Source organism: Fringilla coelebs (genome assembly GCF_963513975.1).
Source record: "Fringilla coelebs genome assembly, chromosome: 3".
Taxonomy (NCBI): domain Eukaryota; kingdom Metazoa; phylum Chordata; class Aves; order Passeriformes; family Fringillidae; genus Fringilla; species Fringilla coelebs.
Window position 1 is genome coordinate 83,732,279 of NC_140030.1, and position 21,601 is coordinate 83,753,879.

The 21,601-nt window shown below is 60.8% G+C and overlaps 1 protein-coding gene across 1 annotated transcript; it reads left to right on the forward strand.

Moving 5' to 3' along the window:
- The first annotated feature begins 1,036 nt into the window (after window positions 1-1,036).
- On the forward strand, window positions 1,037-20,677 carry LOC311152489 (uncharacterized protein). The gene is made up of 32 exons (XM_084203645.1): window positions 1,037-1,723; window positions 4,802-4,909; window positions 6,307-6,462; window positions 7,153-7,284; window positions 7,409-7,600; window positions 7,681-7,764; window positions 7,880-7,998; window positions 8,152-8,266; window positions 8,531-8,617; window positions 8,921-9,036; window positions 9,214-9,358; window positions 9,573-9,679; window positions 9,801-9,879; window positions 10,048-10,173; window positions 10,249-10,380; window positions 10,648-10,904; window positions 11,022-11,145; window positions 11,310-11,504; window positions 11,806-11,961; window positions 12,440-12,660; window positions 12,975-13,152; window positions 13,470-13,619; window positions 13,846-14,244; window positions 15,800-17,293; window positions 17,707-17,787; window positions 18,008-18,094; window positions 18,221-18,312; window positions 18,517-18,602; window positions 19,162-19,228; window positions 19,352-19,515; window positions 19,791-19,925; window positions 20,137-20,677. Exons 1-32 carry the CDS (start codon window positions 1,295-1,297, stop codon window positions 20,370-20,372), a joined length of 6,249 nt encoding a protein of 2,082 aa, XP_084059771.1. The 5' UTR covers window positions 1,037-1,294; the 3' UTR covers window positions 20,373-20,677.
- Window positions 20,678-21,601: the final 924 nt, after the last annotated feature.

Consider the following 21,601-nt stretch of genomic DNA (forward strand, 5'->3'; position numbering starts at 1 on the left):
GCTCCTCAGTATATCACACCTTGGGCCATCCCTTGTCTACTCTCCTTGTTGGCTCACCTGGCCTGCATTCCTGGCCCTTTTAGGAGCAGGTGACAATTGCTGGCACTGGCAGGGAATGACAGGCAAGCACATTTTGGACTCAGCTGTCTGCTCAAGGGCTATGGCAAAGCCTTGCAGCGACACAGAACCCCACCCTGCCAGCCCACATTTCTGTGGTGGGCAGATGTTGATCCTCCCTTGCCCCCCTTATCTCCCCTACACTGCCACCCCGACAAATGGGGCCTCGGCTGTGAAGCAGTATCACTTTCAGGGAGTGTGTGTCGGCCGGGAGGAGGGGGCATTTAAATGAACAGCTGGGGGTTTTTGGTGTCCCTTGCTCTGGAGCTGTCCCTGCCATTTGGCCTGGTGGCAGGTTCATGCTGGGGAAGCTGAGCAGTCCAGGCTGCTCCGGGAGAAAGAGCTGAGCGGTGTCCCGGAGCAGCAAGGATCCCAAAGAGGGTAAGAGTGACCCGGGCAAGAGGCGGGAAGGAGCCCCTTCCAGTGCTTCTCCCTCGGGCCTGCCCCACGCAGCCCCCGCTCTCAGGGGCGTGCGGACTCCCAACTTCCCGCTCAGCTCAGACGTCCCAAAGCGTGAGGAGCTGCCGAACGCCCCCGCTACCGCAGGTCAGCCGGGGGTGTGCCGCTGTGCCCGCAGGCTCGGGGGCAGCATGCCCGCCCCTCCGCTGGCCGCCCCGCTGCTCCGCGCCCTGCTCGCCCGCCTGCTGCCGCTGGCCCGCCGGCGCCTGCTGCCGCCGCTCCGCCGCCTGGGGCGCCGGCTGCGCTCCCGGGAGAGCCGCCAGGCCCTGCTCACCTGCCTGCTCTGCCTCCTCAACCTGCGCAAGAAGGCGGACGACTGAAGGCGGCCGGCCACGGGCAGGGACGGGACGGGACGGACCCGGCAGGGCGCGGCGGCTCCTCCCGCCTGCCCGGCCCGCCGCGGGAGGAGGGACCGGGCAGGGGAGGGGACGCGCCCCGGCGGGGGCGGACGGCCCGCCCAGGCAGCCGAGGCCGGACGGCTGCCCGCGTCTCGCCGCTCCGGCCATGGTTGCTGGGCCGCCCCCTGCCCCGCTGCCCCCCGCCGCGGGGCCGCCCCGCCGCTGAGCGCCCCCGCCCGCCCCGGGGAAGGAGCCGGCGCTGCCCGGGCGATCTCCATCACCCGCTCTCCCGGGCGGTGGGGGCCCCACACGGCCGCTTCACCCCTCGGTGCCCGGGCCGGGACCTCCACTACCCGCAGCGGGCAGCGGGGAGGGCGAGGATGTCGGGCAGTACGGCGAGGAAGGTGCAGCCCTTCACCATCAGCACCAGGCTCTCCCTGCCCAAGTGTGCCGCGGACTTTCCCGGGGACGCCTGCCCCGGCATCGCCCTCGCCTCCGCGCTGGACAGCCACCGGGGCCTCCGTCGCAGCATCAACGAGCGCATCTCCCTCTACCTGGCCCACGCCCGGGCCGGCCCTGCCGCCCCCGCGGGGCAGCCTCGCAGCCCCAGCCCCGGTGAGGACGGGGGCCCCGACGAGGACCGGCTGAACCGCAGCTCCCTAGCCCGCTCCATTAAGAAGATCACGCTGTCCAACTGGTACGGGGACGCTGGCACGGGAGAGGCAGGGGGACCCGGGGACCCCGCCCGCGCCGGCGGCGAGAGGAACCACAACAACAACAACAGCAGGACAGGGAAAGCTCAGTTCAGGGTAAGCGATCCCGGTATCCTGTGCCCTGTTCTCGCCCCGTCTTCCCTGCAGTTCCCTATTCCTCGCTCCAAGGGATGAATAGGTCCTGGAGAGGCTGCGCCCATCCCTGTTGCCTTATGCCCGTGCCGTACAGGTAGCAGTCGTTGCAGGGCTCCTGGGGTAGTTGTTTTTCCTGCCATGTGCCCCCCCACGCACTTCTCTGTCCCATCAGGCTGGAGGGCAGGAAGTCTTCGCGGGTGAGCGGAGATGAGCTTTCCCCTGGGCTGAGATGAGCCAGGAAAACCCTGCTCCAGAGCCTGGCTATGGAGGGCTCAGCTTCGGAGATGCCTGTGGTGATGCGGTTGAGTGCGGGGAGCTGGGAACTCACTCTCTCGTTTACCAGAGGGGAAACGGAGGCTGGGAGAAGGGAAGTGACTCATGAAGGGCCACACAGCCAGGCAAAGCTGGGACAAGGCTAGGATCAGGACCCAGGGCTCTCGGCACCCCGCCCTCCAAGTCTGAGCGGTACCAGGCGCAGAGGTGCGAATTCAACAGTGCCAGAGCCCAGAAGACCCCCTGTGTGGGTGGGATGGGGAGGAAGGCATCTCGGAGATGTCACAGTTTCTGGCAAGAGCAGGCAGGAGCTCCTTGGGATTTAACCCTGACCTACAACAGCTGGTTTCCCGGCAGGATAGTGGTAGGGAGAGCCGCGCAGCCCACTGCCAAAGCCCTCATCTTCATTGCCAATAAAGGCCAGGCACAGCCTCGCAAGAGGTGCCGCTTCCTCCGGCACGCAATCAGCTCCTCGCTGGGCGGCCGGAGTCTGCGCAGCGCGGAGGGCATCGGCATGAGGGCTCCCCTCTTTCCTATAAGGCAGGGACACGTGCTGGGCAGGATGGTGTGGGACTCTCGGGAGGCTGCCAGGATCGGCTCCTCTTCTCTGTCCAGCATGAGCGTGTGGGGCTGAAGGAGGTGGGCATGCTGCAAGATGGAGCTTTGGGAGAAAGAGGGAGCCGGGGGGCAGGGGAAAACATGTGGGACGGCAGCTGGAAGAGAGGAGGGGACACTATCTCCTACACAGAGCACGGTAATGCTTTCCCAAGCACACCCCGCAGCCCTTGGATTTGCCCTTCCCTCCTGCCCCGTAGGAATGAGGGGCTCCTCTGGGATGAGCACAGTGCTGCCTAGGAGGGTCTGGCCCCGGCTCCTCTTGTTCGTGGGAAGTCACTGGCGCCTATTCTATGGGAATGCGGCAAGCATATGTGCCGTGATAATTTTGCTTTTAGAGGGGGAAAGAAGTGTTTGCAGAGGCGGCAGCTGAGGCTGCTGCGCTCATTTCACGTGTGGCTTTGCTCGTGTCACGAAGTCCTGCTGGGGAGCTTTTAGCACAGCACCTCATGGAGGCAGGCTCAGCTCCTTCTCCCGGACTTTGGTTGCTGAGAGTTTGTTGTTTTGCCGGATCGAGGACCCAGCTCCAGCCAGAGGGACAGAGAAGGGGGGGAGTAGTCCCGGTGGAGCAGCTCTGCGGGAAGGATGAAGTCATCGTTGTGCTGGCAGCCCTGTTTTCCTGCGGCTGACGGATCGTGAGACAGGGACTTTAAATAAAGCTCCCGTGTCACCTGCAGGCTTGTCTCCCACGGCTGAGCCCTGGGGGCCAGCCTGAGACATTACTGCATAGAGCTTTCTAGGGTCTTATGCCTCACAGGCACTTCACATTTAGCTCCTTATCATTCCCTAAATATGCATCCAAACCTCTCAACCCCGTAGTCAGGCAGGGAGGTATCCTCTCCTTCTGATGCCATCCTGCTGAGTTCTCACTGTGCCTGCTGGGCTGTGATTCAGCCTTGTACCCTGACTGTTCTTCCTATTTGGGATGGGATGCTGTGGCATGTGGCAGTGGTCTGTCCTCTGCAGCCATGGGCCAAGCTTTGCAGGCCCTTGGAAAGGTCCAGTGGTGCTGTTTTCCTAGAGGCTGTAGAGCTGCTGGGGTGTTTGTAGGGCTCTGAGACTTTTTGGTGGGAGCAGCTCTATGCTGACGGCTGCTATTCATGTCAGGACTCTTCTGCAGTGCTGAAGAGATGGTGGGAAGCAATGTTCTGTTCAGGAAGGGAGTTCTGATTTTCCTAGGTTCGTTTCCCTTGGACAGTGTCCTCAGTTTGGAGTGGCCTGAGCAGCAGTAGGCTGGCTCTGGCTGATCCGGCACCCAGCTTGCAGTGATCTCAGAGGAGGGGTTGTCAGGGCAGCACACATTGTCCACCACCCTGTTTCTGTTGTCCTGTGCCTGCTTGGATGGCTGTTAGAGAGACAGCAAGGTGGCCCCAGGAAGGGAGTGGAAGGAGGAGGTCCCTAAGTTAGCCTGTTACATCCAACGGCCCAAGAAAAGATCCATCTGCAGAGGATGAGGCTTAATGCCCTTGGGCATGATCCAAACAATCCCACGCACCTCTCCTCCTGGGGCTGTGCTGCATCAAGGATAAGGTAATGTGGAGTTCATCCTGGACATCCTCTCTGTGCCTGGCTGCAGTTCCTGGACTTCCTTCCTCCTGCCTCTCCTGCTTCTACCCTCACCCCTGTCCTTTGGAAGCCCTTCCCTGCAAGCCAGCTTTCCCCTTAACTCATCTCCCAGATAGGCTGAGATCAGGGATCAGCAGCTGGGAGGATTCAAGTTCATGATGTTGGAGCTAATGTCATCCTGTGCCCTCATGCCTCTGCCCTACTGTTTTGGAAGAGGGCAGGGGAGTCTCACTCTGAACATCCTTAGATGACCAGGGACCAGTGGTGATCACTAAATGGGTTTCTGCTGGCTTTGGAGTCAATTCAAGGAGAGAAAAGGGCACTGGGGTACTGGGAGCTAAAATGGAGAAGGCAGTGAGCAAAGCAGGCTTAGGAGCTCTTTCCACTTGCTGGACATGTGGTGGGAGCTGTGGATGCTGTTCGGAGAAGCCTGGCCTAGATGTGTAAGGAGGGGTGGGCAGGAGCGCAGCCAGGCAGCGTCTGGGTACTGCCAGGGCAGGGGGAGGTGGGTGAGTGCTCCTCTGCCCCCTTGGCTGCCAGCACAGTAAGCACTACCAGGTCACAGCTGTGCCTTCCTGCCTCTAGGTGTTCCTCAGGAAGGATGTGGATGCAGAGGACAAGCAGCAGGAGCCTGGGAGTGTTCAGGCCAGTGTTTTCTGCTCTCCAGTGGACAGATGTTCTCCCTTGTATGTGGTATGTGCCCCTGCCCTCAACATTAGGGGGGCATGACATGCAGCTTGGAGCTGAGCTGTGAGGCTGGTCGCTGGTGGTGTGCCCAGGTATGGATGGAGCCTTGCCTCTTCCAGTGAGTGCAGGAGCAAGCTGGGCATGATGGGGCCAGGAATCAGCCCCTCAGGCAGCACCCAGAGGTTTTATTGCTTCCAAGGGAGCCAGATTATGGGCTCCTCCAGCCATGGCTGAGTCAAGAGACTAAAGGTCACGCAGTCAAAGGAGGGCCTGAGAATCTGTGTTGCTATTAAAAAAAAAAAAGGAAAGAAAAAAAAAAGAGGATTTCTGTAGTTCTTGTGGTTAAGTAGAACAGGCATTGGAAAGTGAGTCCCGTGCTGTCAGCAGGGCAGCACATGCCAGAGTGCTTAGAGAGCCTGAAACAGTTGCCCAAACCCCCCTGCTCCACAGGCTCCTGGAAAATTGCTCCCTGGTGGGCTCGGGGGCAGCTAAGACTCTTTGAGGCAACTCACACCCAGCCCTCTCAAGGAGGAAGGGCTGTCCCGGGCTAGCCCCAGGAGCAATTTCTGCCTGCTGAGAGGAGGCAGCAAGCCTTGAACTTTTGGGTTCCTCCTGAAAATTCTGTTTCCTGTTTGCCACGAGTTAGTATGCAGTCAGCTCCCCATCCCTGGGCAGAAGGGTGGGAAGTAAGTGCCTGGGTGATGGTGCTGTCCCCTGGGCAGCGTGCAGCTGGGTCTATGGCTGAGTTTGGAGTAGGGCCAGCTCTTTCATTGGCTGACCTTTACTGTCACCCCTGGCAGAGCTGGAACCCTGACAGAGGGTTTCGTCAGCGTTGGCTGCCCATAAGGCCAAATCCCAAGGGAGATGCTGCGCTCTCTGCCCCCTCCAACCACTCACCAGGGATGGGGGTCTTGGGTGCCACCAAAGGAGTGCTGGGGCTTACCAGGAACCTGCCTCATGGCCTTCCATCCCATCCCCTGGCAGCATCCCCCTGCGTGACACCAAACAGATGCTGCAGACATGAATGCTCCTCGCAGGGATGCACTGCCTGAGGCTGGAGAGGCAGCAAGCACTGCATCCATCTCCAGTGTGGGTGCTGGGACCAGTCTGGGTGCTGGGTGCCATCCCAACAGCCTGGAATGACCTAGGGAGTGACCCACTTGAGGGACAGCCCAGCAACCCCCTGCTGGGGTTGGAAAAACCACCAGTGTGGCCTTGGTAGAGGGAAGTGGCACCTCAGTGTGCTGGAGGGGAACCCCAAATATGTCAGGAAAGCAGTGGAATTAAGAATAAGGCATGCTGACCTACTTCATTTGTGTTTCTGAAATGCTCCTGGGAGGTGACAGGGAGGGCTCCCTGGGGCAGCACACTGACACTCCCCACCCCGCCTCTGCTCCCCCCAGCTGGCAGCATCCCCGGTGTCATCACCCCAGAGAGAGAGCCCTAAGGGCAAGGAGTCTGCTGCAGCGCCAAGATGCAGTGGGCGAAGCGGCGTGGGAGCAGCCCCTCTCCTTGACCTGAGTCCTCTGATAGCCCAGTTCAACCGGGAGATGCTGCAGGTGAGGCAGTGGGGCCCTCTCCCGAGGGTCTGTGTGGGAAGTGAACGGAGGGCCACCGGCAGCCTTTCATGTGAGCTGTGGGGTGGGGTGCGCAGCAGGGAGGGCTGAACTCCCAGCCCGAGTGAAGCCATGGTTGTGGCATGAGATCATGTTTGGCTGCCTCTCCCTGGCTGTCAGCCCCAGGGAGAGGGGGTCAGCCCACACCAGGGCCCTGCTTCCTCTCCCTGTGCGCATGCTCCTCCCGTGCCCCATTCTCCTCCTCCTCCTCCTCTCCGACCCTGTCCCTCCCCAGCAGCGTGGGAACCGAGATGGTGGGAGGGCTGCTTCCATGCCATGGTGGGAAGAATGCACGGATGTTTGCACTGGGGAGCAGGGTGCAGCGAGGAGATGCTTTGAGCAGGGATGTTCTGTGCAGACTGGCCTGCTTGGGCAAGCCCAGCTTCTCCTGCTGGGCTGAGGCAGACGCTGGAAAGAAGTGAGGTGCTGCACACCTTCACACCCCCATCGTCACAGATGCTGTCCTGAGTGCCTGTGCTGGCCTGCTGATTCCCAGAGCAAATGGGTTGTCAGCTGAAAGGGTGCACTCCAGTCCCTGTCACAGCTGGGGGAAGGTTTGGGCTCGGGTCCCCAAAGCCGTGTCCTTGAGGCTCTGGTGGAGGCCCCAGCCACGTGGCTCTTTGTATGCTGCAGGCAGAGAGCTGGGTGCGAGGCAAGCTGCGGGACCTGAAGGACGGCTGTGACCTCCAGGACTGGGAGGAGGTGGCCCAGACCTTGCAGCGGGACATGAAGGATTTTGAGAACACACTGATAAAGCTCAATCAGGTGGGGCCAGGCAGGGCATGGCGCGGCATGGCTCCCGTTATTCATAGCACCTGTGTCCCTGGCTTCTCTGCAGCAGAGGGTCCCTGGGAACCCCTGATGCTGAGTGGGTGCCTTGGCCTCACAGATGGGCGAGCAGCTGATGTGGAGGGCAAGCCCCAGTGCAGAGGCCGTGCGGAGGCAGCTGCTGGCCCTGCAGGACCAGTGGCAGCTCCTGAAGCAGACGGCTGCCAGCCAGAGCAAAGCCCTGGGGGGGCTGCAGAGCCTGCAGGACTTTAACAGGAAAGCTGAGCGGCTGGAGGCATGGATCAAGCACAAGGTTTGGGGGATGGGAAGCATGGTCTGGGGAAGGGGACAGCCTGGTTGTCCCCCACTTTCTCACACCTTTGCCTGGCCCAGGAGGAGAAGCCCTCTCTGGCAGCCCTCCTGCAGGAAAGCCCGGATAAGATCCAGCTCACTCGCCGCATCCTTGACTTGAAGCAGGTGAGAGCTGCTGGGGGGCTGCCAACCTGTCAGGGACCCCAAACACCTTGAGGCTGGGGCATGGCACAGGTCCCTGAGGAGGGATGCTGATGTCTTTCCTCTCTGCTCGGGCCAGGAGGAGCAGCAGTTCCAGAGTCTGCACAAGGAGCTGAACAGCCTGGCCCAGAAGCTGGAGAAACAAGGCAAAAATGAGAGCAGAAATGTCTCAGCCCGGCGCAAGCACCTCAACAAAGCGTGAGTGGAGTACACACGGGCTGAGCAGGGCTGAGCCAGGCACCAGGAGCTGACCAGATGGGAAGCAGGACCCCCCAAACTTCCTGGCCTCGCTCTGCACAGCTCCCCAGACAGGCAGAGGCTGCCATTCACCTTTCCCTCTCACCTGTTCAGGTGGCTGCGGCTGCAGGGGACCCTGAAGGAGCACCACGAGGCTCTGCAGCTGGCCCTGGAGGTGGCCTCCTTCCTCCAGCAAGCAGATATCCTGCTTGGGGTCATCCATGCAAAGGTATCTGCACTGGAGCCAGGTTCTCCCTGGTGTGTGGGGCTGTTGCATGGGCTGAATGAAACTTGGTGGGCAGCACCCTGCTCTTGTCCCCTGCATGGAAGCTCCTGTGGTCCCAGCACTCTCAGCCTGGGCTTTGGGAAGAGAACCAGGGGATGGACAAAGGGAGCCAGGTTGGCAAGTGCAGCTTTGCACTGTTTCTTTCTGCTGGATCTGGGAGCAGGGCCCTGTCCTCCTCCCACTGCTGACCGTGGCCTCTTCTTACAGCAGAGCAGCATCTGCACTGCAGGGAAGCCAGGGGAGGGCGAGCCTTGCCAGGATCGGGATGTCAGGGACATAGCCAGCCAGGTGATGGTGAGTGCAAGACTCTGCCTCGTCCTCTGAGCCCTGGGGAGCATCCTGACAGGGGGAATGTAAGCCTTCCCAGGCCAGCTCTGCTGCCAGCAGCACTGTGGGCTCTGCGGGCACCCCCGCTGTGTGCGTGGCTGAGGCGGTGTAATGGATGGGGGAGTCTCCCCGGGGCAGACCGTGACCAGGAGAGGCACTCACTGCCTCTTCTGCCCCCAGAGGGCTGGTTGTCATCACACACCGCCCATGGCCATGGTGGTTCACCACTCATGAGCCCTGTCTCCTTCCCCACTGCTCTCTCTTCTCCAGATGCTGGATGTGACAGTGTCCCAGCTCCTAAACTTACAGCCCAGCCTGGCAGCCCGAGTCACCTCAAAGCACCGAGATGTAAAGGAGAGCTGGGCGCAGCTCCAGCAGGCACTGAGGTAGAGCACAGCTGGGCAGGAGCACCAGGGTCCCTACCCTGACCTCCCAGCACTGGAGCCAGAGGCTTGGGAAAGACCTGGGTTAGCTCCTAGCAAGCTGTCTCTGGGGCACCAGCCCCACTCAAGGTCTCTCTTTATCCTTTGCTCCCCTGGGCTTCCCTTGCCTTCCTTTCCCAGGACAGGGAAGGCTCCAGCACGGGCAGGCAGTTCCCCAGGGGGCAAAGCTGCAGCTCCAAATGTTGAGCCTCGAGGAGACGACAGCAGTCATGGGGCTGTGGGTAAGGAAGCAGCAGCCAAATGGACAAGAGGACTCAGCAGCATGGTAAGCACTGTCTTCCTCCAGGCATCTTCAGCTCCTCTGCTTCGAGAAGACAAGGGAGCCTGTGGGAAAGGGGTTCAGGCATTGGGCAGAATCCAAGCTGAACACTCTTGGATCTGGTCCCAGCAGTTATGGGAGGTGATAAGTGCCAGGCCTGGGGCAAAGCAGGTGTATGCTTTTTGCTGGCCAAGGAGGAATGGGAACCTTTGTGCCACAGGTACCAAAAGATGTACTGGAGAAGATGGCAGAGAACAAGAAAGGAGAGGAGAGCAACCCTGGCTCCCCAGCAGTGGGACAGCCCCCTCTTGGAGGGGACAACAAAAGGTACCAGCTTGTGGAGGGTGGCTGTGGGAGCAGGAGAGAGTCAAAGGGAACAGGGATGGGGTTCCCCTGTGCAAGGGGGAACCTTGCATTCCTGACTGTCCCTCTCCTCTCTCTGCTGGAGGAGGAGAGAGGCAGAGGCTGAGTGGGGGATGCGGCAGCTGGAGACCCAAGTGCAGGACGTCTGCCAGGTGGTGAACACGGTAATGTCTCCCCAAGAGCCCCCTTTGCTCCCTGCCCATCTAAGAGGAGACAGTGTTGGGGAAGGACTCACTTGGTTAACCCCCTCCTGCTGCTCATGGGCATAGAGACTTGTGCCCACTTATGCCTGGTCTGGGCACTAACCCAGCGTGTCTCCTGCTCCTCGGCAGACTGTGTCCCCATACAAGGAGACTGTGGGTATGGGAGTCCCCCCATGTCCAGTGGCAAGCCTGGAGGCAGCAAGGATGCAGCAAGAGCCCCTGGCCCCCAGCTCCAGTGCCAGGGCTGTGTTCCTGGTGAGCCTGCTTGGATGTGAGGTGGGGGGAGGACACCAGGTGGGGCCCATCCTGACTGCCCTCCCTGCCTCTCAGGAGGGGCCAGCACGAGGGAGGCCTCCAGGGAGCCCTCAGGTGGAGGCCATGCTGCGGGAACTGGGGGAGTTGTGGGAGGACCTGCAGAGGAGGCACCAGGAGAATGGTGTGGTGCTGCAAGAAATCGATAAGGTACGTGGAGTCAGGGCTAGGGTGGGCACAGGGCCACAGGGCGTGCTCCAGTTGGAGCAGCTTGCTGGGGATCACCAAGGGAGGCTGGCACCTATGGGGCCTGAAGCTGCAACGCTGGCACCGGCATCTCTGGCCAGCCTTGCAGAGGGCACACTTCTCCCACTGTGCTGCCTGTGCCCCAGGTACCCCCAGCGGGATGCCAGCATGGCTCCTGCCTCCTCTGGGTGGCTCAGAGCCAGGCTGATGGGTTCCCTGCTCTCCCTGAAGGCCCTGAGGCTGGTGGGGGAGCTGGACCAGGCTGAGCGGTGGCTGCAAGACGTGGCTGGGTCGCTCTTGGAGCCAGCTGCCATGAGAAGCCCGGCGGAGCTGCGCCAGGACCTGGAAGAAATGAGCCGGCTGGAGAAGCAGCTCCTGCTCTGTGGCCTCAAGCTGCAGGCACTGCGGGAAGAAGCGGCAGGCGAGGAACCCACTGAGCACGAGGGGGCAAGGAAGATGCAGAGGAAAGTGGAGATGGTGGAGGAGAAGTGAGTCCTGGAGGAATGCGCCTCTTCTCTGGTGCCCAGGTTGGGTGGGGAGGAGGGTGCTGTCCCTGAGGAGGTGCAGAAGCTGCCAGCACCTCTGATGAGCACCTCTGCCCACAGGTTGGCACACGTGCAGGCAGCCCTGCGGCACCGGGCAGCAGATCTGCGGGACTCCCTGGTGCTGTCTGAGTTCCTGCAGGACCTGCAAGAGGAGGAGAAACGGAGCCAGCAGGGATCTGCAGCGGTGAGCAGCGTGGCCAGGCATCCCTTGGGATCACACAGCACCTGGGATTGGACCGAGGGTTGATCTGCGGTTGGCATGGGGCCCCTGTCGGGTGCTCCCCCCCAGCCCAGCTGCCTGGGGTGTCACTCCCCATCTCTTACGTCTGGTGTTTCTGCTGGCTTCAGCCAGGGAGTGGGCGTTGTGGCTCGCAGGGGTGTTTTCCCCTGCTCTCAGCCCAGGCTGAGAAGTCTCCAAGCAGTGAGGACATGAGCCGGCCCTTGGGAGAGCTGCAGGAGGCCGTGGAGATGCTGAATGATGCGGCGAAGGAGCGGGAGCGGGTCATGGAGGTGGCAGCAGAGACGGAGAGCCTGGAGCGTCTGGTAGGGAATGGAGACTGGGGATGCAACAGGGTGGTTCATCTGCAGCCAGACATGCCGGCTGACTGGGACAGGGCATGCACTTCAGCTGCCCTCAGTGGGACACAGGGACATTGGGATTCATGGGAACCACTCTGTGCAAGGCTAGCATCCTTGGCATCTCTCCCCTGGATGGCAACTGCCCTTTTGCGGCTGCGTGGCAGGGTGTCCCAGGCTGTGGTGGGCTGGGGCTGTGTGGCAGGTGGTAGCACAGGGGCTTCCATCCCAGGGCTAATCTCCCTCTGTGTCCCCCCTGCCCATCCAGGTGGCAAAGATATCCCCACAGCTGAAGGCCCTTCAGTGCAGAGCCAAGGCGCTGTCTGAAGACATTGCCCTAGCAGAGAACAGCTTCACCACGGTGAAGAGTGAGAAGGACCTGCAAGGGCTGCAGGGCTTGCTAAGCTGCCAGCAGGAGATGGAGGTGAGTCAGGGGAGCACTGCCAGGGAGGTGTCCCAGTTGGCTGGGGCTGTCCCAGTGAGGCACTGGCCCCCCTCAGGGGCCCAGGTGTTGTAAGCCTTGGCACACTGTGGCAGGGCGGGCTGGAATTTTCCAGTGGAGCTGTGACCTGCCTGCTCTGCTCCCTTCTGATAGCATGGGCCAGGCAAGGGGCAGAGCTTGCATCAGCTCCCATGTACCAACACCCATTTTCCAGCACCTCACCGGTCTTCCCTCTAGTGGGAAAGTGACTCATGCACACAGGGCAGGGAAGCCAGGGGAAGCCAGGCAGTTCTGTGCTCTTCCTGTGCTCCCCACTGAGGCTAGCTCTGCCCATGTACTGTTTGCAGCCCATGTACCAGCATCCTCTCCTCTGTCCCTGCATCCCAGAATGCAGGGGAGTCCAGCCTGGGTTCAGAGGGGTTGGATGCATCTCGAACCTTTCTTGCCTTGTGATCTTTAGCATGCAGTGTCTCAGACCCTGCAAGGGCAGCTGGAGGAGCTGGAGAGGGCAGCTGCCCGCTTGCAGGAGCTGTGTCCCGCTCGGCAGTGCCCCATCAGCCGGGAGCTGCAGGAGACTCTGTGGGCCTGGGCAGGGCTGCGAGAGCTGCTGCGGGAGACCCGGCTCCGTGTGCAGCAGGCCAGCCGGCTCCGGCACTTCTTCAAGGATTACTTAGCCATGATGTAAGTGGCAGTGAGCTGTTGGGGTTGCTTCTGTGGTGGTTGAGGGGGAGCTGGCAAGAGCATGGCATTGGCAACTATGTGGGCAGTGCTGGAGCTGGAGCCAGGCGTGACCATGGGGAGCCTGGAATGCAGGGTTGCACCACAGCTGTCTGTTGTGAGGCAGCCCTGCAGCATCTCATCCTGCCCCAACAGCCTTGCCACAACCCCAGGGAGCTGCTTCCAGCTATCACTGAGCATGGGAATGGCTTCCCTGGGGCCTGCAGGGCTGGAGAAGGGTTGGGTTGTTCCTCAGCCTGTCTTTCACATGCTCACAGCTCCTGGACTGAGGACACAAGGGCTCAGATCTTCTCTGAAAGCCCAAGCAGCTCCAGTATCCCGGAGACTCCATGTGAGGAACTGGAGAGGAGAATCGAAGAGAAACTCAAGGAGTTTGAGGCACTAGCAGCAGCAGGGCAGCAGCTGGTGTCTGAGGAGCACTACCTGAGTGCAACAGTAAGGACAGGGGAAATAGGGTGGGGGGGGGAATTCTCAGCACTCCCTGAAGTCCTGTGGAGGCAGACCATGAAAGAAATAGCAAGGTGTGGGTGCAGAACCCCAGTAAGTGGGATGGGGACAGCTATGCATCCCTGGAGCTGCTCAGGGCAGGAAGAAGTTTCATCCAGTGGATCCTGAAATCTGAGCTGATGTGGCTGTGACTGTATCCCACTCGCAAAAACCTCCTAACTGCTCTGCTGTGAGATGTCCTGGTAGGGCCAGTGTCCCTGGGCCAAGAGTCCTTGCAGGCTGCCCAGCATGTCTCCTTCCATCAGATAAAGGAGCGTTTGGAAGAGCTGCAGAGCATGCTGGGCTGGGTGCTGGTGCGCTGGCGAGCACAGAGGCATCAGCAGCAGGATCTGGGGAGCAGACAGGAGAACAGGAGGGAGCTGGAGAACCTCTCAAGCACATCCCCTACTGGTCAAGTGAGTACCCAGCCGTGCTGAGACTGCCAGGGAAAATGACCATCCTTGAGGGTGAGGGTAGCAGAAGCACTGGATGGAGTGGGTGGTGCAGAAGGTGGGGAGGGATGCATGCCAATACCTCTGGGAGTCTCTAGGGCTCAGGCAGGGCAAAGGGAAGGCTATCCTGAGAAAACACCTGGCTTTAGCAGCCCTTCCTTCATGTTCCCTCTCTGGCCTTGGTCCCCAGGAGCAGCATGTCTCACGTGTTCCACCCCACCTGGAAAGCATCCACAGCCCAGTGAAGTTCATGCCCTCCTCCCTTCTCGAGCCTGTGCAAAGATTAGAGCCAAAGCTTCCAGAGAAAACAGCCATCTCCCCACCCACATCACCCCTCTCAGATGCCCCGTCAGGAGTGGAGCAGAGCTGGGGGGAGCCCAGCAGCAAAACAGCCCGTGATTTGGAATCCCCCAAGGAGGCTGGCACCTGGGATCCTGCTGAGACCTCCACGCTGCTGCTGCCACCACGGGGCCCCTGTGGTCTCGGGGGCACGGTCAACCTCATCCTCAGCATTGGCAAGAAGGGCGAGAAGAAGAAGGCACAGCTGCTGGCCAGCAGCGAGCGGCCAGGCGAGGAGGCACTGCCAGCGGTACGGGGGGCTGGGGGGAGGCTTCGGCAGAGCCACGGGCGAGCGGCCACACAGCCAGGGCAGCTCTCTGGAGCTGTGCCCCATGCAGACTGGGAGGCTGCGAGGGCTGCAGGGTGATCCCCAAGCAGAGACCCCTCAAGGCCATTTCTGAGTGGGCTGCTGGGACTGTGTCAGTCTCAGGAGAGGGGCCTTTGGCCGTGCTGATGCTGCGTGATGCCTTAGGGCTGAGGCCGGCTTGCGCCACTCACTTTGCCTGTGCTCTCCTGCTGCAGCTCCTTGCCCACTCTGTCCTCTCTGTGTGTCTCTTTCTCTCCCCTTGCTCAGCTTCCTGCCACTAAACACTCGGGCTGTAAAACCTTTTGGAAGCGTTGCCAGGGGCTTTTAGGAAACACTTGGGGTAGCTTAAAGAGAAAAAGAAAGCCACCTCGCCAGCTGGTGGAAGAGGTAACATCCTGGGGAAGGCTGCATGCTGGGCTGAGTGGCTGCATGGCGTGAACCTGCCTGCCACCAACCCCCCTGGCCATGCCACAGTGCCTGGGTGGCAGTGGTCCGCTGGGAGAGGGAGAACCCTTCTGGTGCTGTGGGGTCCAGAGTGTGGCGGCTGGGACATGTGAGGAGGGCACTCAGGCAGGGCTTGCTGCAGTTTCGCCCCCCATTCAAGTAGTTTTGGTGGCCATGGGACGTATGGCTAGCTGGTGACCAGTTGGAGAGCCTCCCTGCTCCATTGCTGGGGGGCAGCAGCAGTTCTTGTGTAGCCAGCTGAAGGGGACAAGGATGGTTGGGGCTGTGTGTGGTGCACATTTTGTTGGGGTGGGGATCTCACTCCAGGTTGCTTGGCTTGTAACTCTGAGGCTGGGAGCTTGAAAATTTATAAGGGCTCACATCTCTTTGTTGCTCCAGAGCTTGTGCAAAAAGGTCTGTGTGTGAGGAGCCCCAAGGGCAGCCAGGCTCAGTAGCCCAAGGGAGAGGGAAGAAGGACAGAGAAGCTGGAGGGCATTGAGGCAGGGGGAGGGTTTTGGTAAAGGGTGCCATCCAACCTAATGGATACAAGGGACACTGCTCCAGCTCCTGCAGACTCTTGCAGCTGTGGAAGCACAGGAGAGGGTCTGCAAGGAATGGGAGGGGAAGGTTCTGCACTCAGTCCCTGCCCTTGCATTCGTTGCTTTACTGCCTGGAGCATACAGGGCTGGCAGATTTGGGCTGCAGTGACTGCTGTCTCAGTAGTCACCCAAAAGTGATGGCTTGGAGGTCAGCAGTGCCAGGGAAAAGCTGTATGGCAGTCAGCCCCAGCTGTACCACCCCTGGGGGACTCCATCATGGGCAGATTCCCTTGTCTGCCTCTACCCTGCCTGCACCAGTGTGGGAGCAGCCCTCAGGGGACTGAGGTGAAGCTCTGTCATTCCCAGCACTGCATGTGCTGCTGGTGAGCATTTTTGTCTGCCTGCCCTTGCAGCTCCCTGCTTTCCCAGATGCAGCATGGAAAGGGGGGCAGTTGGCACAGGCTGGTGGAAGCTCCAGCGATGGGGATCACGCCTCTCTCCTTCTGTTTCCTCAGGTGCAGGTGGAGGCCAGGAAAACCTGCAGCGCAAAGCGGCCGCCCGCTGTTGTCCGGCGCCCTGCGGCAGCCGGCGGTGGGATGGCGGCCGTGTCCCACACCCTGCCCAAGGCCGGCGCTGGCTGTCTCTTCAACAGCCTGCAGCGGCGGGAGCAGGCCAGGGCAGAGCAGGCTCGGCTGCTGACCCTGCGGGGCATCATGGGCGACAGCTCCCTGCAGCCCACGCCTGAGGAGTGCCATGGCCCCAGCAACACGTGGCCTCAGAAGTGTGGCTGGAGGAAGGGGGGGCCGGGGGCAGCTGCTGCTGGACCTCAGCTTGGGGAGCTGCTCCTCTACGTCAGGAACCCGCTGGTGCAGGACATCGATGCCGAGTGCGGGGCAGCCCCTCAGAACCCCTGCCTCCCTCACCCCAAAATCGCATGCCCCCGTGTTTCCCTGGGCTCTGTGCTCAGCCTGGAGCTGCCGCGGGATGCGGTGGTCCTGGGATGCCACCGAGGGGCTGAGGCACGGCAGCAGGAGGCAGAGGGGCAGGATCAGGGGGTGAGGCCATGGAAGCCCACGGGCACACATGGAGTTGGGTGGCAGGAAGATAGGCACAGTCCCCAGAGGCCCAGCAAGAGGCTGGGGATGTCCCCCAAGAGCGAGCAAGAAACGTGGTTCGAGGAGGTGAGCTTCAAGCCCAGCTACAGCCAGCAAAGAGCACACCGTGCTGGGAGGGAGCGCTGGAACCCGCAGCCCCCCAGCAGCGCCAGTAAAGACCTTCTGGACTCGAGGCCGAGCCGGCCGTCCCGTGTCGGCATGGGGGATGAGCTGAGCACCCGCTTTGGCAAGGACGACAGCCCCGCTGCCTCTGGCAGGGCCAGGCATCACAGAGCCGCTTGGCTGGAGCTTGGATCATCCCCTGCCAGCACCCCAGGCAGGGCTGGAGCCGTGCCCAGCCCTGCCTGTGCACAGCAGCCAGCCGGCAGCAGCCAGCCCAGAGGGTCCCCAGCTTCCCCTGCCGCCCCCACCCAGCTCTCTGTCTTTGAGTGGGCACTGGGGTCTCCACAGCCCCAGAGCCCTGCACTGGGCACTAAGGAAGTTTGCCACCCTGCCCACAGGCAGTTTGAGGAAGAGGAGGAGGAGCTGCAGGCCATCTGGGATGGGGCACACGAGCGAGGGGCCCAGAGCTCGCCAGGAGGCAGCTGTGCCAGCCACAGGACGGGCAGCAGGGCAGGCAGCTTGCCCAGCCCCAGCGCCACAGCTGGCGGGCCCCTCATCCTCTCATCGGCCAACAACGTGCTGGTGGCCAAGTTCACCCTTCCCACCGCTGCCAGGCTGCTGCACAGCCCGTCGGACGAGCAGAGCCCCGGGGTGGTGCACAGTGGCAGTGGCAGTCCCAGTGGGCTCAGGGTTTCCCCCCACGTGGAGGAGCTGGTGTCTGCAGCCCCCTTGGATGCCTCCAGTGCCTGGGATCAGCGGAGGCATCAGCAAGAGGAGAGAGAAAACAGCAAGGTGAGATCCACAGGCCAGGGATTCTCCTTCAGGGTTAGGTAGGGGGCTGGGGAACAGCCAAGGCAGCAGCTGGGTTATCCGCTTCAACAAACATAACCTGTATTTGGGGACTCCCTGACTCCAGTGGCCCCTTTTCTTCAGCTGGTGGGGAAGGGCTAGGTGTGGTATTTGGGGTCCCTGCAGCACACACACCCCCCCCACCAACCCATAGCCTCAGCAAGGTGGCACTTCACCCTTAAAGCTGAGACACAGCCCAGCCCCTGCCCACATGAGAAAGTTGTTCCTCGTTGTCATCCCACTCCCACTTTGGCATCGCTCACCAGGGATGGGTCATATAGACCTCACATGCATGGAGGCTGAGCTGGCCCTACCAGTCCCAGAGAAGTTTTTGCTCACCCTCTGTGCCCTTGCAGGTCCTGCCTGGTAAAATGGAGTTTCAGATGATGGAGGGGACACTGGAAAGGAAGCACGTATTACAGACAGGAGGGAGAAAGGTACAGACATGGCTGTGGGGCTCCTTTGGGACAGGGGTGCTGGGACATGGCAGGGTGGAGGGAAGCCAGGGATGTTCCTGGAACTACCACAGCAATGCTGCTGGCCATTCTGGAAGGGCAGAGCCTCAGAGGGGCTGGGCCGCATTTTGAGCGCCATGAGACCCTGTGTCTTCTTCCAAAGCTGTTGGCATCACAGCTGTCCCCTGCTTGTGTCCCACAGGCCAGCTGCCGGGCTTGGGGCCTCTTCCACGCCGTGCTGATGAGGCAGACACTGTGCTTCTACCAGGACCGCAGGGACAGCCTCAAGGTGCCCTGGGGAGATTGGGGTGACGTGGGAGGGGGCTGGCGGCAGGGTGATGGCTCTGGGCCCTGTGGCCAGGGAAGGCAGAGCCCTCCAACCCTGCTCTTGCCCTCGCTTTCCCTTGTGCTGCAGAGCTCCGTGGTGGCCCTTCCCCTGAACCTCTCCGGGGCAGTCTGCACCCCAGATGCTGAGTACACCAAGAAGACCAACTGCTTCAGGCTCCAGTGAGTCCCCCATCCAGGGCAGTAACCACGGCCGTCCCAGGAGTGTCCCTACTGGGGCAGACACATACCAATATCCCCAGGCAGAACCAGCTCAGTGCTTAGACGAGAATTTCCTTCCTTCCTTCTCACCTGCTTATCTTCTTTTCTGGTCTGGTGGGGGCGGTCATATCTTCACCCTACATTGTTCTTCCCCTCTCCCTGCAGGCTGCAGGATGGCTCTGAATACCTCCTAAGGGCTCCCACCCAGCCCCTCATGAACGAATGGGTTTCAAAGCTGCAGCAAAACTCAGGTGAGCAGCCCTTGCAGGCAGAGCAGGGGCACAGCTCTATGTGGTTTGTTCAGCCCCCACTGAGCCCTTTGATACATGGGGGGTCAGAAGAGAAGCAGCACAACATTTTACTCTGATTTATGCATCCTCCTAGCCTGCCTTGGGAACAGCAGTTCTCTGCCAGGCAGGATTTGGAGGCTTTGTTTTCACACCACATACACAGCTATAAATCAGGAATAGCACAACTGACGTCAGTGGTGCCTCAGCAGCAAAAAGCCCGTGTCAGGAAAATTATAATTGTGCCTTGGTCTCCCTCCATATCCGCTGGGCTTGGAAATGCCTTGCTTGCCCTTGAGGCAAGGAGACTTGTAATACTGAGGTCTTCCTGTTGCTGTCCCCACACCTGAGGAGTTCAAGCCCTGCTATGAAATCCTAGGCTGGTTGTGAAGACCAAGAGCAGGTACTACAGCAGGAGGTTGGAGGAGCCAGCCATGCAGCATGGGCAGTCTGGTCAGGGCCTGGCTCTGTGTGACAGTCCTGTGCACTGCCAGCATCCCAAGGATGTTTGCTGTGCCCCCAGGTTTCCCCAAAGTGGATTACTTCCAGGCAGCAGCGCAGCGTGTCGAGGGCACTGGCGGTACTGGCAGGTGAGTAGCCAGGAACTGGCCAGCTGGCTCTTGTTATAACTCTATCCCACATTTCCCAGAGCGTGCTGCTCCAGCAGGACATTGGTGGGCCAGTCTGGTTTGCTAAATCTCTGCTGCTTTCAGTTTCAGCAAGGTCTCCAGCCCTGGAATCTCCCACCTCCAGGGGCATCATCAGGTCACCAGCACCAAGAGCCAGGAGATTGTGGTGTTACCCTGCGCAAGCCCACTCCTGCAGCGGCCCCTGGGCAGCCAGGATGGCCCAGTCGATGGGACTGTGACAGCAGCAGGTGACTTTCCTGTCTGGCTGGGTTGCCACTGTCCCCCAGCTTCTCTCCCCAGCCCAGACAGGTACATGGGAGATACCTGAGGGAGGCTGAAGGCTGCCAGCCAGTCTTGGTGGTATCTGGGCTAGGAGTCCCAGGGCTTGGGACTTGGGGAAAGGAACATGGACTTCACTTCCTGGGATACTGAGATAGTCATACATTTCCCTCTTCTCTTTGGGGCTGACACAGGGGTGTCCTGTGATGGCCTTGCCTTGTGACATGTCTCCATTCTCCTTCAGAGAATGCTCAGGGGACTGGGCACAAGGAGCAGCAGTGGTCATCCAGGGCATCCCCCGGGCTGTGGGACAACATCTGCCCAGAAGATGACTATGGGCTGGTGGCCAACAAGAGGAGGTCCTACTCCTTCACCTCAGGTACAGTCCTGATTTCGCTGTCATAGCCAGGAGGTGGCACCACTGCCTCTGTCCCCGCAGACAGCCAGGGACCAGATGCGATGCTGCTCTAGCACACACCTGGTCCTACATACCTGTGCCCTTGGCTGCAGCCCCCATTTGGGGAGGGCTCTAGGGGGCTGCCAGGGCCTGCTGGCATGCTGCTCCTTGCACTGACTGCTCCCTCTTGCAGCCACCTACCAGAAGATCAGCCCGCTGGCCGTGCCCCGGGAGCCGGCGGAGGCGGGGAGCAGTTACTCGGTCACACTGTACATAGGGGAGCAGCTGTCGGCCGTGCCCCGGGCTCGCTGCCACTCCTTCGTGGCCCCAACAGGGAGCCCCCGCGACACGCCAGGGGAGAAGACCACCAGCCCCCCTCGCACCAAGAACAAATCTGTCTTCAAGAAGTTCTTTGGGAAGAAAGAGTGAGCCCCAGACAAAGGGAGAAAATGCCCTAACCTGCCTCTTATCCTCCTCTGGGGCCCCTCTGGCATGGTCTCTACTCCCAGCAGTAGTTCATGGCTCACTGCCTCCCCAGGGGCAAGAGGCTGTGCCAAGGGGCTCTGCTTCAGCCAGCCTGGGGCTGCCCTGTGCCCCAGCCACTCCAGCCCCCAGCCTCAGCCTGGTGCTGAGCACCCCTCCTGCCCAGTGCTCTCCCTGGGTGCCCCTGGCTCCCCAGGCAACCTAATGACACAGCACAAGCAGAGGGGGGTGAACGATGGTTTTTATTAAAAGATAAATAGACACTTAGTGTGGGAGCTTCTTTGTCCAGCAGCATCCACCAGCACATCTTTCTGCAAGGTGGTCCTTGCTAAGGAGTCAGGGGAGCTTCAGATGAGGAGAGCCCTGCAGTGAGGTTCAGTCCTGCTTGAGGGGAAGCCTGAGCTGTTTGGTGCCTTTCACAAGGATGCTTTGTCCCGTGCTTCCTCTGTGCCTGCACTCAGCCCAGCTAATCCCAAAGGCTATCTGGGCCCCTTTTCCCTGCCCTGGGAGCTTAGCAGGGAAGTCACTACCTACAGAGTAAATACTCCTGCCTGCACAGTCCTGCCAAGCCTGCCCAGCCTTGATCTCTTACAGGATGGCTGCCAGCCTAGGTCCCAGCAGGTGAACGCTGCATGACACAGACTGGGGCAGGGGTGTGTGGATAGACCCCTATTCCTAGAGCCCAGATATTTTTGCAGTAACTGCACCAGACTGTGCCAGTTTCAACTGCCCCCAACTGCCGCCTGTACTGGGAAGAGAGAAAAGCAGCTGCTCCAATCTGCCCTGAGCCTGCACCAGCCCTAGAGGGAGAAGGGGAAGTTTCCAGGGACGTAGGTAGCAGGGCCTCTCCCTGTCGGGCCGCGAGGCTCAGCTGTGCACACCGCTCGCCTCCTCAAACACATTGTGGGGCTTAAAATAGAAGTGCTGGCTGCAGCCCAGCTCTGCAGCAGAGCTGGGAGAGCAGAAGTGCTCCTGCCACCCCATCTCCCTCCTGCGGTTTTCCTGGGGCTGGAGGCAGGCACTGAGGTAGAGGCAGGCACACCGGGGTCACCAGCAGATGGACTTTCTCTACATGCCCAGCAAGGGGTGGGGAATGCCCCGGTGTGGGCGGGGGTGTGTTTTCTGAGCTTCCCCTGTGTCTTACCACTCCCCACTTGGCTCCATCACTCTTGGCT